The sequence below is a fragment of the Ascaphus truei genome, chromosome 18 (genome assembly GCF_040206685.1).
Source record: "Ascaphus truei isolate aAscTru1 chromosome 18, aAscTru1.hap1, whole genome shotgun sequence".
NCBI lineage: Eukaryota > Metazoa > Chordata > Amphibia > Anura > Ascaphidae > Ascaphus > Ascaphus truei.
In genome coordinates this window covers 26,583,695-26,599,276 of record NC_134500.1, presented here as the reverse complement: position 1 = coordinate 26,599,276, position 15,582 = coordinate 26,583,695, and the positions used below count along the sequence as shown (strand labels likewise).

At 44.9% G+C, this 15,582-nt stretch overlaps 1 protein-coding gene across 3 annotated transcripts in view; it reads left to right on the top strand.

The window, feature by feature from the left end:
* The window catches only part of C18H15orf39 (chromosome 18 C15orf39 homolog), a 49,822-nt gene extending 42,374 nt beyond the window's left edge, over positions 1–7,448 (top strand). For 2 of the 3 annotated variants that reach the window (XM_075575912.1, XM_075575913.1), the window contains exon 3: positions 5,531–7,448. In XM_075575912.1, the coding sequence (XP_075432027.1) occupies positions 5,531–6,072 (542 nt within the window). In that variant the 3' untranslated portion in view covers positions 6,073–7,448. Of the gene's footprint in view, positions 1–4,428; positions 4,463–5,530 lie in introns of all 3 variants that reach the window. The other variant, XM_075575914.1, reaches the window with a different exon arrangement.
* The last annotated feature ends 8,134 nt before the right edge of the window (positions 7,449–15,582 follow it).

The window sequence follows — 15,582 nt, the reverse complement described above, 5'->3', positions numbered from 1 at the left end:
TGTTCCAGGAGAAGCAGGCGACAAGTAATCTCGGTACGCTTCAGTGTATCTGCTGAATACTGATTACATGTAGTTCTGTGTGTATATACATGTTCCCGGCGTGAGAATACGGTTAGATATAGTTAGACCGTAGTTGATGCTCGGCTGCTCCTCTCTCGGTCTCCTTGTTGGCGGGTAGTAATTAGTGCCTCTCTCCACTCTCAACATCTTGAATTTCTTTACTCCCCAGACTCTCTCCAATCTGCTGCTGCTGGTGTAGTGGTTGAGGAGCTGGATATTAATGCACCACTTCCACTCGCTGTTTGACATTAGGATTTATTGTAACTCTATTATATGTTGTTATATGGGATGCCGCGTTATATGGGGTGACACTCTGCAGAATGTCCCAGGTGCCCTAGAACAAACGCAGTAACCATACAGAGGTATCTTCCTAAAAAACACAGTTACCCTACAAACTGCAGGGGCTACCCTTAAAATACAGTTGCCCTACAACAAAGTTTTTCAACTGGGATTCCTAGGAAATCTTGGGTTCCCCCGGCATCCCTAAAAGGTTCCCCGCAATTTTCAGGTCATTTGAAAATGGTACCAAAAACAGAAGAATTTACAATGCATCTGATAGCAGACTCACTATTAGAGAGGGTTGGGGTTCCCTACAATGCATCTGATCTCAGATGCACTATTAGAGAGGTTTGGGGTTCCTTACAATGCATCTGATCTCAGACTCACTATTAGCGAGGGTTGGGGTTCCTTACAATGCATCTGATATCAAACGCGCTATTAGAGAGGGTTGGGGTTCCTTACACTGCATCTGATCTCAGACGCGCTATTAGAGAGGGTTGGGGTTCCTTACAATGCATCTGATATCAAACGCGCTATTAGAGAGGGTTGGGGTTCCTTACACTGCATCTGATCTCAGACCCGCTATTAGAGAGGGTTGGGGTTCCTTACAATGCATCTGATCTCAAACGCGCTATTAGAGAGACGTAGCAATAAAGAGAAAAGAGCAAGTCCCAAAAGACAGGACTCGCAGAAACTCCAAATGGGGTATTCTGAGTGGGTAAAAAAAGTATACGTTTATTAAACAAGCAATAAAAAAAAAGAACAAACCAGACACACTATAATAAAACACTAAAAAACCATGTAGTGGACCGTCCCCTCTTAGGCCGCGCTTATAATGCCGGTGACAGCGACGTGGCGTCGCTTCAAAACAAATGTATTGAAGCCGTCGCGTGTGCTTATAGTAAGAGCGGAGCGACGGCGCGGTCACTGGAAGTCAAGTAAATTTGATTTACCGGCGACCGCAGCCTGACGTCGCTGTCGCCGGCACTATAAGCGCTATAGACTAAAGTCACAGCTAAATACTGATGTTTAATAAAGAAATGCTGTAAAGGCACCTATGTGTGTCAATGATGAAAGAGGTGCCTATAGACAAAATTAGTACCTAAGTACTCACAGTGTTCCCAATGATTTGGGGGGGGGCTTTACTATGTTAAGTAGATTACAGTTAAGTGTCTCAATGAATTTAGTACATTCGACGTCTCCCTCCCACAGGAAGAAGACGTCGTCTATGTATCTAGTCCAGAAGGGGATGTGACTGGTAAATCGATTTTAAGATCATCAGTAAAGTCTCACTCCCTCTCCCACCAATCCTAAAAACAGATTTACATACGATGGGGTGCATTTAGCCCCCATCGCAGTACCCCTAGTTTGGACATAATATTTGCTTTTAAACACCAAATAATTGTGGGATAAAATGAACGTGAGAGAGAGAATAAATAACCAAGTCACATATTTCCTTTGTATCTGTATTTTGAAAACTTAAAAAGTATTCCACTGCTGCGATGCCGTCCTTATGGTCTAGATTAGAGTATAACGACTCAATATCACAGGTTACCAGATACGTCACTTTCTGAACCACAATGTCTTGAATTTTCAAGAGGACATCCGATGTGTCCCTCTCAAAAGATGGTAGACTTACTACATGAGGTTGAAGGAATGCATCAATAAAGGTACAGATATTCTCACATAGCCCCCTTATCCCCGATACTATGGGCCGACCGGGGGGGGGGGGCACTTTAGATCCTTATGCACTTTTGGGAGAAAATACATAGTTGGAATCCTGGGATGTGCAACTCTTAAGAACTTGGATTCTTTAGTTGCGATGGTGCCATTGTCAAGGACTCCGGAGATAAGTTCACCAACTAGAATTTTGAATCTATCAGTTGGATCAAGGAATATCCTTTTGTAATTCAATGGATGTAAAAGTTGACAATTTGCTTCATGAAGATACATCTCAGTGGGCCAGATGACTATGTTGCCCCCTTTGTCTGAGGGCTTAAAAACTACGTCCTTGAGATCTTTCAGTGGTTTTAAGAAGCCTTGCTCAGAATGTGTGAGATTGCCCGGACCAATATTTCTAGGTCGAATATCCAAGATATCCTTTTTGGCCAACTGAAAAAAAGTGGCTATGGCAGAGCCGACTGCGGATATTTCTGGGAGCTCCCTCTGTTTCCTGGAGTCTGCAGCCTCACCATTTCTTTGCCTTGGTCGCATGGACTTCACTGGTGCTTTTTCAGAGCCATCGCAAAGGTTTCTATAGCGCATTGGGACATACTCCACATAACTGTTCACAGCATCTGACCTACGTAGGTTCACCAACAGCCCTGTGGACTTTATACTACCACAGACACCCCTGTATTATTCTTTATATGTGTCAATGGGTCCATTTGAACATTGAAGGTCTACGCAAGCATTCACTCCACCCTTAACCACACTGATAGCATGATACTCCTTACGTGTAGTGGTAACAGACACCCTGTCATCATTGTGTTTTCAACTCTGATAGTGCCGCTGTTCCACCAGGGTTTATCTCATACATCATGTTGCTGCTTGTGCCTTATGTATATCACAATATTTACATTTAAGAGGCACAGGAACCTTTCTTTAGTATGTATGGTTTGTCCTTTTTTTTTTTAGATTGCTTGTTTAATAAACGTATACTTTTTACCCTCTCTTTATAATTTCTGCGAGTCCTGTCTTCGGGGACTTGCTTTTTTCTCTTTATTGCTACTGTGGTCTCATTGACTCCAGGGAGCAGCACCTGTATTATACAGGTTTAGTTGTGGGTATTTTATTCATTTGGTAGTAGTGCTTTTTCAGTCTTTTTGTTTTACATTTGCTATAAGAGAGGGTTGGGGTTCCTTACACTGCATCTGATCTCAGACACGATATTAGAGAGGGCTGGGGTTCCTTACAATGCATCTGATCTCAGACGCGCTATTAGAGAGGGTTGGGGTTCCTTACAATGCATCTGATCTCAGACGCGCTATTAGAGAGGGTTGGGGATCCTCACAATGCATCTGATCTCAGACGCGCTATTAGAGAGGGTTGGGGTTCCTTACAATGCACCTGATCTCAGACGCGCTATTAGAGAGGGTTGGGGTTCCTTACAATGCATCTGATCTCAGACGCGCTATTAGAGAGGGTTGGGGTTCCTTACAATGCATCTGATCTCAGTTGCACTTATTTACTGACTAGGCTATATTTACTTCTGCTCTGGCATTTGCACAATGCTGGCTATTTTCTCAGCCTCCGTCTGCCAGATATAGTTCTCTATCCTCCTCCCTCTGTCTGCTCATATTTCCTCACATCTGTGTCTTTGGGCGTTTACAATTCGGCCCCTTCTGTGTGAACCATATCCCGCATAAAACACAAGAGTTACCCTACAGACTGCAGAGTGATCCCACATAAAACATCAGATCCCTGGGGTCCTTCCTCCTGAGCAGCGGGATCAGATCCCTGGGGTCCTTCCTCCTGAGCAGCGGATCAGATCCCTGGGGTCCTCCCTGAGCAGCGGATCAGATCCCTGGGGTCCTTCCTCCTGAGCAGCGGGATCAGATCCCTGGGGTCCTCCCTGAGCAGCGGATCAGATCCCTGGGGTCCTTCCTCCTGAGCAGCGGGATCAGATCCCTGGGGTCCTCCCTGAGCAGCGGATCAGATCCCTGGGGTCCTTCCTCCTGAGCAGCGGGATCAGATCCCTGGGGTCCTTCCTCCTGAGCAGCGGGATCAGATCCCTGGGGTCCTTCCTCCTGAGCAGCAGATCAGATCCCTGGGGTCCTCCCTGAGCAGCGGATCAGATCCCTGGGGTCCTTCCTCCTGAGCAGCGGGATCAGATCCCTGGGGTCCTCCCTGAGCAGCGGATCAGATCCCTGGGGTCCTTCCTCCTGAGCAGCGGGATCAGATCCCTGGGGTCCTTCCTCCTGAGCAGCGGGATCAGATCCCTGGGGTCCTTCCTCCTGAGCAGCGGGATCAGATCCCTGGGGTCCCTCTTGAGCAGTGGGATCAGATCTCTTGGGTCCTTCCTTTGGGTTGGGGGGGAGGGCGCTTCCTCTGCTCACGTCCCTTCACTGCTAACTTTATTTCTTCCAGGTTCCAGCACACAGTCTGGGCTGCATGCACACAAGTACGTATGTGTTTATTGTAAACCACACTACACAGGGGTGTGCGTGTGCCTGTGTGTGTGTGTGTGTGTGTGTGCGTACCTGTCTGGTGTGTGCGCGCCCATGCGTGGGCTTACATGTGCCTGTGTGCATGCACCTGTGCGTGTGCGAGAATGTGTGTTCGAGCACCTGCTAGTGTGTGTTTCGGTGTGTGTGCGAGTATGTCTGCTAGTGAGCGTCTGAATGTCTCCCTCCCTCCTACTGTGGGATTTGATGACAATCTAAAAACGAACAGTACTTCCAGAATGAGTTTATATGAAGCTGTTATCAGCGCTGAGCGGCGAGAGGAGATGACTACTGCACACAACTGGTCAGATCTCTGTCCTCTCCAAGAGGTATCATCTCCTGCTGGGCATAGGAAGCTGGTGATACCTGGTCAGATCTCGCCTAGAGTCCTGTGTCCAGTCCTAGAGGTCACATCTCCTGGAGGATACAAAGAAGGGGGGGTCCCGACGTGAGAGAGGAGGGATCGGGAATGAGGGTACTTGGGACAGAGGAGGGTATGTGAGCTTTGTAAAGGGCTGTGGAGTTTCTGAGGAAAATCTACAAAGCTATGAAGTGGGTCAGTGGAAAAAAGATGTCCCTGTAGCCTCTCCCTCGACCTCCGCAACTCTACGCCTCGTCCTACGGAGGGGACGTCAGAGGGTGGTAGGGCACATGAAGGGGAGGATTTTCATATCCTATATTTCGGTGTCATGGGAATGGCAATTTTTCTCTTGTTCAGCGGCCAGCATTGTTTTCCCTCCTCTCTGTCACTCTGTTTTTATCCCTCTCTGTTACTTCCCTTGATTTCTTCCCTCCCCCCCCCCCCACTCTCTTTGCTTCTCTATTTCTCAGTAGCCCTCTCTTTTCCTCTCTCCTTATCTTTCAGATATCACAGAATGTTTCTCTTTCTCGCTGGCTGAGTGTCTCTTTTCTCTCCCTCCCCCTTCCCCCTCTAGGAGACACTCTTCCCCCCCCCCCCACACACACCACTCTCTCGCACCACACTTGGTTTCTCCTCTTTGTCTGACCCCTGTGTCTTTCTCCAGGTGAAGGCTCATGGATCGCTCTCAGAGTGGAGGAGGAAGAGAAGTGTCAGAAGGGGACCTCACTGACTGGTTCAGCGGACGAGGGCCACACAGGGGTGGTAGCGCCCCGGAGAGGGGGCACCTCCCTGGTCTTGAAGCTTCAGAGAGTTTGTCACCCCTCCGGGAACCAAATATACAAAGCTGAGCAGCTGCAGCCTCCCCAGGACAAGGAAATGGACACACAGAGGAAAGGACAGAAACGCGGGCGTAAAAGACATGGTGTTGGGAAGCGCACGAGGTTCCTCGGCACCCGGAGCAAGAAGCGCTGCATGGGGACCACTCTGAAGGCTTTCCCAGACCTGGTGGGGAAGCGGATCATGCACCTGTTTGATGACGGTGGGTGCGAGGTCTGGTTTGCCGGCCGCGTTCTGCGAGTGCACCGCCGCTATCGCAACCCCCGGGACACGCAGTACGAAGTGTGGTACGACGGGGAGCCCGGCACCCAGTACTTCTTGGAACTGCTGCAGGACTATGAGAGAGGCTGGCTCCGTTTGATTGGCTGAACCCGCCAACTGGGAGAAGCTGGCCAATCTGAGAGTGCTGGCAGGCACAGAGCGCTCTGATTGGTTCATCCTGCTGTCATGGATACACTACAGCTTCCCGCCCCCTGGACGGTTCCAATAGCACACAATTTGTAGGGCGGTTCGGCGCTTTCATCGAACAGACTGTGTTTTATATTATAAGGAGCGTCCAGCCTCCCCCCCCCCCCCCCACCTCCTGATTTGGCTCTGACCGTTGTCATGGATACACTGAACCCCCACCACTCTAGCGAACCAACCATGGAATGTTCCTTTTCATGGGGGAGCTCGGCAAACAGCTACGCTCACTTTGCCCCCGACCCCAAACTAAATGGGGTGGTGAACTCCTGACGCTCTTGTACCACACGAGGCGGGAGATGATTTGTTCGACCCTATATTTTCACTTCTTTAGAGCAGACGTGTAATATATACAAATATTCTACGAGTTGTAATTATCCTACAACAGATATGAGTTTGGGGCCTGGGGGGCCAGTCCTCACAGAAGCGGTAGTTTAAGTGTATATTTTACACTTTAACATATTATACACATTGATATACGTGTAATTCACATGCTCGAGATGTCACGTAGACTTCATCATGCTCAACTCCAGTCATCAAGAGCCACAAATAGGTCCGGCTTTAGTGATATCCCTGCTTCAGCACAAGTGCCTCAGTCATTTTGATTGAGGCACCTGTGCTGAAGCCGGGATATTATTCAAACGTGACCCGTTGGTGGCTCTTGAAATCTGGAGTTGCGCCATCCTGGTTTTACCCGCACGCCTGTAGTAAGATACAGTACTCTTATCCCAACACGGGAAAACCCTCGAAGTGATGAGAAATCCTGTCCATTTTCTCCATCAAAAGTCTTTGGAGACCATATGTGTCCGACAATGCCGGGGACTCCCCGATTCCCGAGGTAAATGAAGTCTTGTCCACTGGGCAAAATGGCTGCAGATTCATGGTTCTCTATGGCGGCCATATTCCGATGAGTCTTTCTGTTGGTGACTCAGCGGCCATGTTTTTTTTGTGTGTGTGTCAAACGCAGGCACAATAAGAACTACAAAGGTCTCAGGAATCGGGGGGGGGGGGAGGCCTGGAGGGTAAAAATCCCCCTAAATAACAGGCATCACTGATTTTAATTACCTGCATGCACTGCGCATGTTAAGTAATTGGTAGTATTTATTGAACGACTGGAGTATTGTGAATAGTGATGGGGAGGAAGGGGGGGGGTGCAGACGGGCGCCCCCCCCAATTTTTGTATTTCTTGGGTTTTTACAAAGTTTATAGTTTTAATAAGATTATTTAATTTGTTTTTTTGTACGGAATTTATATGCAAATAATAAATACACTTTTGTTCTCAGTGTCAGGCTTGTTTTCTAGGAACCCTCTTCTCCCCCCCACCCCCCTCTCTATCATTCACCTCACTGGCAGGCCCATTGTATTCACTTGCCGGTCGTCCGGCAGGGAAAGGGTTAATCTGTAAATGTAATGATGCAGTTCCTCCCAATATGACCTACAGGCATACCCCGGTTTAAGGACACTCACTTTAAGTACACTCGCGAGTAAGTACATATCGCCCATTAGGCAAACGGCAGCTCACGCATGCGCCTGTCATCACGTCCTGAACAGCAACACCGGCTCCCTACCTGTACCAAAGCTGTGCGCAATCGGGGAGACTATAGAGCCTGTTACACATGGCTATTTACATCAGTTAAGCACGTATATGACGATTGCAGTACAGTACATGCATCGATAAGTGGGAAAAGGGAGTGCTTCACTTTAAGTACATTTTCACTTTACATACATGCTCCGGTCCCATTGCGTACGTTAATGCGGGGTATGCCTGTATTTGGTTTGTTTTAAAGTGAGCTCCACCTTTTTTAAATCCGATTAACCAGCCTTACCTTCTTTTCCCCTAGATGTTATTGATTTTGATTGAAATGTTCATTTGTAAAGGCCGGAGCCTGCAGTAAAGTGTTCACACGGCAACGACTGCTGTTTTTCTTCTCACATTCGCCTCTCTGCCCGCAGCACCAAGCGGCCCGAGGGAAATCACATCCTCCCAAGTCGCAGCTCACCATGTTTACATAATCACTTTAAATAATGATGTAATACTACTTGTAGGTATCGTATTTTTGGGAACCATTGCGTCAGTCACGCAAATGTGACCCCTTAACCATGTCACTGCCATTAGTACACTTTGCCCCTATGAGAGGCCTTTGCTGGGCTGTAGAGCTCATTCAGCAGGTGGCTTATGGCAGAACACTGCTTGGTACATATGACCCTGTATCTATGCCCCACCTCAGCCTGCAGGGAGAACGCACAGAGGTATTTCTGGCTTGTGTTCAAACCCCACAAATAAACCAGATTCCACGAGAGACGTCACTTCGCCTCCATATCGCTCTCGTCAGGGAGTCTGAGCACAGGGTACAAAGCGGTTGAAACGGTTGGTAAATGTGGTTTCTTAGAATACCTAAAAAAAAGGGGGGGGGGCCTTTTTGTGGATGAAAAGCTCAGTTCCCTTTAAAACAGTGCAACATGAAACATTACTGGTATGTTTCACCATAAACCCCCAAATTATCCCAAGTGTCGCTCCCAGAACAGACACACACTCACATCATCCAGGTCAGAACCCTGCAGATGTAAGATCTATTTTCTGAAATAAAACCTGTGGCAGCAGCCATCTTTAATGTTACCGATCCAAGTTATAAACCAAGGCGAAAGGGAGAGATCCTTTCAATCTGCACTTAAACCCATTCACAGAGTAAAACAGAACCTTTTCTTCAGTAAAAGCAAATGGGAGCAATAGCAACACAAAATAAAAACTAGGAAGAAAGCTTCCTCCCTGTGTGCTACTGTAGTAGTGTGAACACTACAGCCAGACCCTAAAGAATGAAAGGGTTAATAGAATACAAGCTGCAGAACCCAGGACCAATCCTGTCATTACTCAATAATGGGACGGTCCCTCCTAGGGCCATTGTGAATTAATCTCAGTGACAGGGTTAAGGGGTCAGTCCCTCCTAGGAGCAAAGTGTACTAATGGCAGTGACAGGGTTCAGGGGTCAGTCCCTCCTAGGAGCAAAGTGTACTAATGGCAGTGACATGGTTCAGGGGTCAGTCCATCCTAGGGGCAAAGTGTACTAATGGCAGTGACAGGGTTCAGTGGTCAGTCCCTCCTAGGGGCAAAGTGTACTAATGGCAGTGACAGGGTTCAGGGGTCAGTCCCTCCTAGGGGCAAAGTGTACTAATGGCAGTGACATGGTTAAGGGATCAGTCCCTCCTAGGAGCAAAGTGTACTAATGGCAGTGACAGGGTTCAGGCGTCAGTCCCCCGTAGGGGCAAAATATACTAATGGCAGTGACAAGGTTAAGGGATCAGTCCCTCCTAGGAGCAAAGTGTACTAATGGCAGTGACATGGTTAAGGGATCAGTCCCTCCTAGGAGCAAAGTGTACTAATGGCAGTGACAGGGTTCAGGGGTCAGTCCCCCCTAGGGGCAAAGTGTACTAATGGCAGTGACAGGGTTAAGGGGTCAGTCCCTCATAGGGGCAAAGTGTACTAATGGCAGTGACAGGGTTAAGGGGACTATTTTTTTTTTTACACAAAGCTCGCACAAGTATTTTTATGTAATTTCTAAACTAAGACGTGGGAGAGGTTTGATTTCCTCAAGTGCTTGTATAGACAGAGTCCCGCCCCCACCCCCCTTATCTTTATTGTCTCTCTGATGAGGACATGGAGGGATAGGGGGAAAGGAAACACTTGATTGACAAACACTTCCCCACTCCGAGGCCCTGAAGAAATTCAACTGGCCGCCGACTGTGTGGGACTGCGCCTTTAAGTGGGGTCGTGATGCTGGGATTATGAGAGATATCTCATGTTATTCCCTTTTATTGTTAACCACCCAACACTATTGTTCTGTAGCTGAGCAGTAATTAGGTCACTGCCATTGGTACACGTTGGTCCTAGGAGGGACTGACCCCTTAACAATGTCACTGCCATTAGTAGTGAAGAGTGAGTGATCAGTTCTTGGTGATTTCAACCTCAATTCGCTTGACCCTAAAAAAATAAAAAAAAAAAGCCGGACACAATTCGTCACTAAATTTAACACAACGAATTGTCCAACCCACACAGAAGAAAACTAAAATCTCACCATTCCTTGCCAGACTGGATTCTCTCCTCTAGTCTCAGCAGAATCCAATCCTCTGGCCTCCTACCTGACATTTTCAGTGACCATGCAATAGTGTACTGTGTAAGGAAAATCAGACCACCCCAATCAAGCCCTAAAGTTCTCACTAGATCTTACCAACTGCCCTTGGTACAGAATCAACCTGGTGCATGACCCTGATTCTGCGCTTGAGTATATCCAGAGTTCTTAAAACTCTGGGATACCCGTGCTCCGCTACACAGAATAAGAAAAGTGGGGGCCCACCCTCCGTGGGTTACAAGCGACCTTATTGCGCGCTACCATTTTAGGGATAATTGTGGAAAAGATACAAAGTAACTGGCACTACCATGGACCTTAATAAATACAGATGCCTACGGAATACATGCACAAGGCAAACAAGACTAGCAAAAGCCCAATATTACTCTGACAATCTTCACTAAACTATATCAAATTCAACAAACTTCTGAAAGGTCAGAAACCATTTATCCCAGTGTTCTAGCTATCAACCACCTAATATCAAAAAGGATGATATTATCTGCGGCTTGATAACATTAAAGTAAATAAGGCACCTCGCCCCGATTGCATACATCCAAGAGTTCTCAAGGAGGTAAGTTCAGTAATAGCCAAACCATTACAGTTAATATTCACGGACTCCATTTTGACAGGCTCCGTACCACACGATAGGTGCCTATATTTAAAAAGGGAGCTAGATCACAACCAGGGAATTACAGACCTGAAAGCCTGATTTCAATAGTGGTGAAACTACTTGAAGGTTTAGTACGGGATAATATTCAAGAATACCTAATGGTAATCAAAATTATTAGTAATAGTCAGGATGGATTTATGAAGGATAGATCGTTCGAAACTAACCTTATTTGTTTCTTTGAGGATGTGAGTAGGAATTTAAGACCAGGGTAATGGAGTTGATGTGGTCTACTTAGATTTTGTAAAGGATTTTGTTACGGTTCCACACGAGGTTGGTGTACAAAATAAAGCAATTTGCACCTGGATTGAAAACCGGTTGAAGAATAGACAACAGAGAGTTGTCATAAATAGAAGTTTTTCTGGTTGGGCCAAGGTTGTGAGTGGAGTACTACAAAGATCGGTACTGGGTCCCCTTCTTCTTAACTTGTTTATTAGTGACCTTGAGGTTGGCATAAAGAGAAAAGTCTCCATCTTTGCTGATGACATTAAATTGTGTAAGGTAGTAGAATCGGAGCAGGATGTAATTTCTCGCCAGAAGGACTTGGAGAGACTGGAGACTTGGGCAGGGAAGGTTTAATACAGTCTAGCAAGAAAACACACTGGATGGCGCTCAAACACTCCTTGAAAACCCAGTGATCTAAGTGAATGTGAAACAATACTATCATAAAATAAAGTGCCCGCACAAATAGTCTATAGCACCAAAACAAACGTAATAAAGTGACATTGGCACATTGTAAAACATGTCCTGATTCTGGGAGAGATAGTCCCTGATAACCCTAAAGTTATCTTTGAGAGCAAATACCTTGAAGAATAGGCTTGCGCCGAGTTCATTGCCCAAAATTAAAAAAGACACCAACAATTGGTTACCCCGGATCAAGGGTTCCTTTGGTTGCACCACATGCAAAGCTTGTAGCTTTAGAGCTTCTGAGAAGTTTGCCTTTGTCTCATACATTATAAGGAGAGATTTGAGATTTCTAAACATATAATCTGCAGGACAGATCATGTTATATCTAATAGAATGCCCCTGTGGGTTACAGTATGTGGGCAAAACCATGAGGCCCGTAAAGACTAGAATATTAGAACATGTGGGTAATATCCGAAGGAAGGTAACCACACACCTTTTGTCCCATCATTGTATTACTCAGCATCCGGGAGACCCTAGTGGTCTGAAGTTCACAGGTCTAGAGCATGCATGGCTCCATTGGAGGGGAGGAGACAGGGACCTTGAACTTACTAAACGTGAGACATTCTGGATATTTAGATTAAAAACATTGGTACCTCAGGAACTTAATGTTGATATACACCCAGGGGGTTTTCTTTAAATATAATGTAGTTACATGCTTATTTTTGGTGATGGGATATTTTTATTTTCAGTACTGTTTGTTATTGGTGATGGGTGTTGGTTATCGGTTATCATATTCAATGTTACAATGTATGCCTCATCCTGAGTACTAATATCCTTCTTTGTGCTTTTTTTGTTACATATCAATGGAGGATAAGAATACCTCAATCTGCGTTATTTTAGCCTGTGGTAGTGTAGCTAGATTAGCTGTAGGAGTTATTATATCTCCTTTTCTAATTGATGTTTGACGTACTTCCTTCTGATAGGGTTTTTATATATTTTTATATTTATTTGTGATCTGTGTTTGTCTTTGAGAGACTATATATTTTATTACCTTGACCATTTTGGTCTTTAATATTGTATTAAATGTTGTATGTTAAGTATGACACTCTATGCATTCTATTATGTTTTTATATATGTAATGTAGTTAGATTAATTATAGGTGTGCTTTTGCATTTTTTAGCCCATTAGGAGGGCTTTATGCTAAATTAGTGGGTATTTATACCACCTAAGGTGCAGTAGGGAACCACTCCTGAGGAAGCTTTTAACCCATACAGCGAAACGCGTAGAGCGTGGTTCACTGCGTGATTCGGAGAGAGGAGACAGAGCCACTTGTTGACGATCACGGTGTAATGGGCAATAGGCATATATAACAAATTATCTCTGAGTACAGATTAGGGTACACTGCCGTGCACGATAATATTTTGCTTTGAAATATATATTATACACATATGACCAAGTTTTGCAATAATGGGATTTCCCCCCATAATTCAGAAAGGCATTTAGTCTCTGATATATTTAGTCACTGCTACTGTCCCAAACAGGAAATAAATGGGGAAGTTAGTCTGCTGTTAGTCTATGAATCAGTGTTGCTATAATGAGTAGAAATAATTTCTCTACGATAAGCAGAATGATGTTATTCTGCTTCGACACAAAATGTGACGTAGACAGAGAATATAAGCTTTGTATACCGCCAGAGCAGTATAACGAGAAGGAGAACAGAACACGAGACCATAACTGATAGTCGAGGCTGATCTGGCATAATACCATAATTGGTTTGTGAGTATGGCAAGCAAATCTGATACCTAACTCTGCTTATTTGTCTAACATATATATATATATATATTCAGTGGTTGACAAATCACCAAAAAATCTACTCGCCACACAAAAAAATCTACTCGCCACCTAGTACCAAACGTGTGCTGCTTGGGCCAATATTTACTCGCCCGGGGTTAAATCCACTCGCCCGGGGCGAGCAAATGTATAGGTTTGTCGAACACTGTATATATTTATATATCAGCATTACTTATTTTTTTCTGCTTTATACAATAAAATAGTTATCATTTTATACAACGGTGAGTGTGCTTTTCTATATCTAATGTTATCACTATACCCTGCAATAAGGGAGTGAGACTATTCCTACAAATATAATTTCACGATGTATGCTTTTTATTTAGTGTAAGGATATAATATATCGCGAGACATTATTTGGGAGGATAAAGTGCGGACCCGCCCACGGCAACGGTCGGACAAATCGGCGTGACCGGAAGTGAAGTCGGGGGGGCACATGGATGCGGCGCGCGATCGGAGGCACAGTCGGGGAGTGGGAGCGGTGAGAGCGCGATTGACCGCTCAGAGATAATATCTGCCATACCCTGCCTTTTGGTCTTTTACTCGGTGTAAGCCTCCATTTGTATGCTTGTGCGATAAAGGTTTTAAGTTCTGCACCATGGCTCTGTTTCTCTGCCTTTGAGATCTATAGCTACATGCACCATACCATCCAGAGACAAGATGGCCACAGTTTGGATTTCTGCTATTTATTCTTGCTCCATTGTGAGTTGGAAATGTATAGTTTTTTTACACACGTTTTGTCACGTTTTGCAATATTGCACTATGTCATTTTTTCTTTTACATGGCCTTTCCACCGCTCCCCTGTGCTTTGGAGAACATTCGTTTTGGCAAGACTTCTGAAACAATCTTTAAAGGGTTGAGTGGAAGTTCTCGCTTCTTATTTTATATCTGTCACTTTATTACATTTGTTTTGGTGCTATAGACTATTTGTGCTGGCACTTTATTTTATGATAGTATTGTTTCACATTCACTTATATCACTGGGTTTTCAGGGAGTGTTTGAGCGCCATCCAGTGTGTTTTCTTGTTATTCTGCATTCTCTGTTTCTTATTGGAAGGCAGCACCACCCCTTTGTATTATGGATGTCAGCAGTAGCTTTTCCAGTGTTTCCTCCAAAAGACTACCAAGGAATGCTGATTTCAGCAATATTCTTAATTTAGAGAGTTACCCCTGTTATAGGGGAGGAGAATATCCTGGAAGCAGAATTCATCAAATTAGAATAACTGCTGATAAAGGTCACCAAGAAATGGTGGGACTATACATTTTTGGAGCAGTATCTCAAAAATGGGATGGTCCCAAGAGGTTTGAGACTACGCAAGGACCCCTCATTCGACTTGGAGGATGAGGGTTGTTTCTTGGAGGAATGGTATCAAATTCTTGAAAAAAGTTCTCACGGTCTAATAGGTCTAATTATAAAACAACAAAAGAAACATTTACTGAAAATTGATACTGAAGTAAATGAAATTAAGGATAGAACACGTCTTTTAGAGACAAAGAGTTACAGAATAAACTGGATAAATTAGAGAAATAAATAGTTGCTCTTAAGGTGAAAAAAATACAAAAGGGAGGTAGAGGACTATAAAAATGGTCCCCCCAGGAAAGTGATACCTTTGAGTACCAACCCAAGAAGTCTTTTAAAACTAATCCTACAAAGGAGGATAATTCCAGAGGATTAAAGGGACATCAGACTGAAGATACTAATACTAGAAGTAGAAGAAGTCCATAAAAGGAAGGGTTATAGGTCCGATCACAAAAAGTCTCCTCCAAGACAGGTGAAAGGATTCTATACACCTCATTGTAATCACAATAAAACTCCCACAAGGAGGTCTAGCTATGATAATGAGAACGATTCCGATGAGGAGACAGTAAGGTGTTCTCAGAGACCAGAGTTCAGGGAAGAAAAAAAGAGAAAAGATTTTTTTCAAAGGGCATGCCTAAAATGAATGAGTTTTTTTTTAGGGGAGGGGGGGTCTTCCGATTTTCAGGGAGTCAACAGATTTCACCCTCTGATGGAGAAAGACCCCTCGCCAGGAAAAAAAAAGAGAGGGAAACGGGGGAGAGGATAGAAAAAAGCTCTAAAAATACAAGCAAAGTAAGGAATATTTTCAATTTGAGCTCTAAAGTTCTTACTAAACCACAGGAAGACCTCATCTCT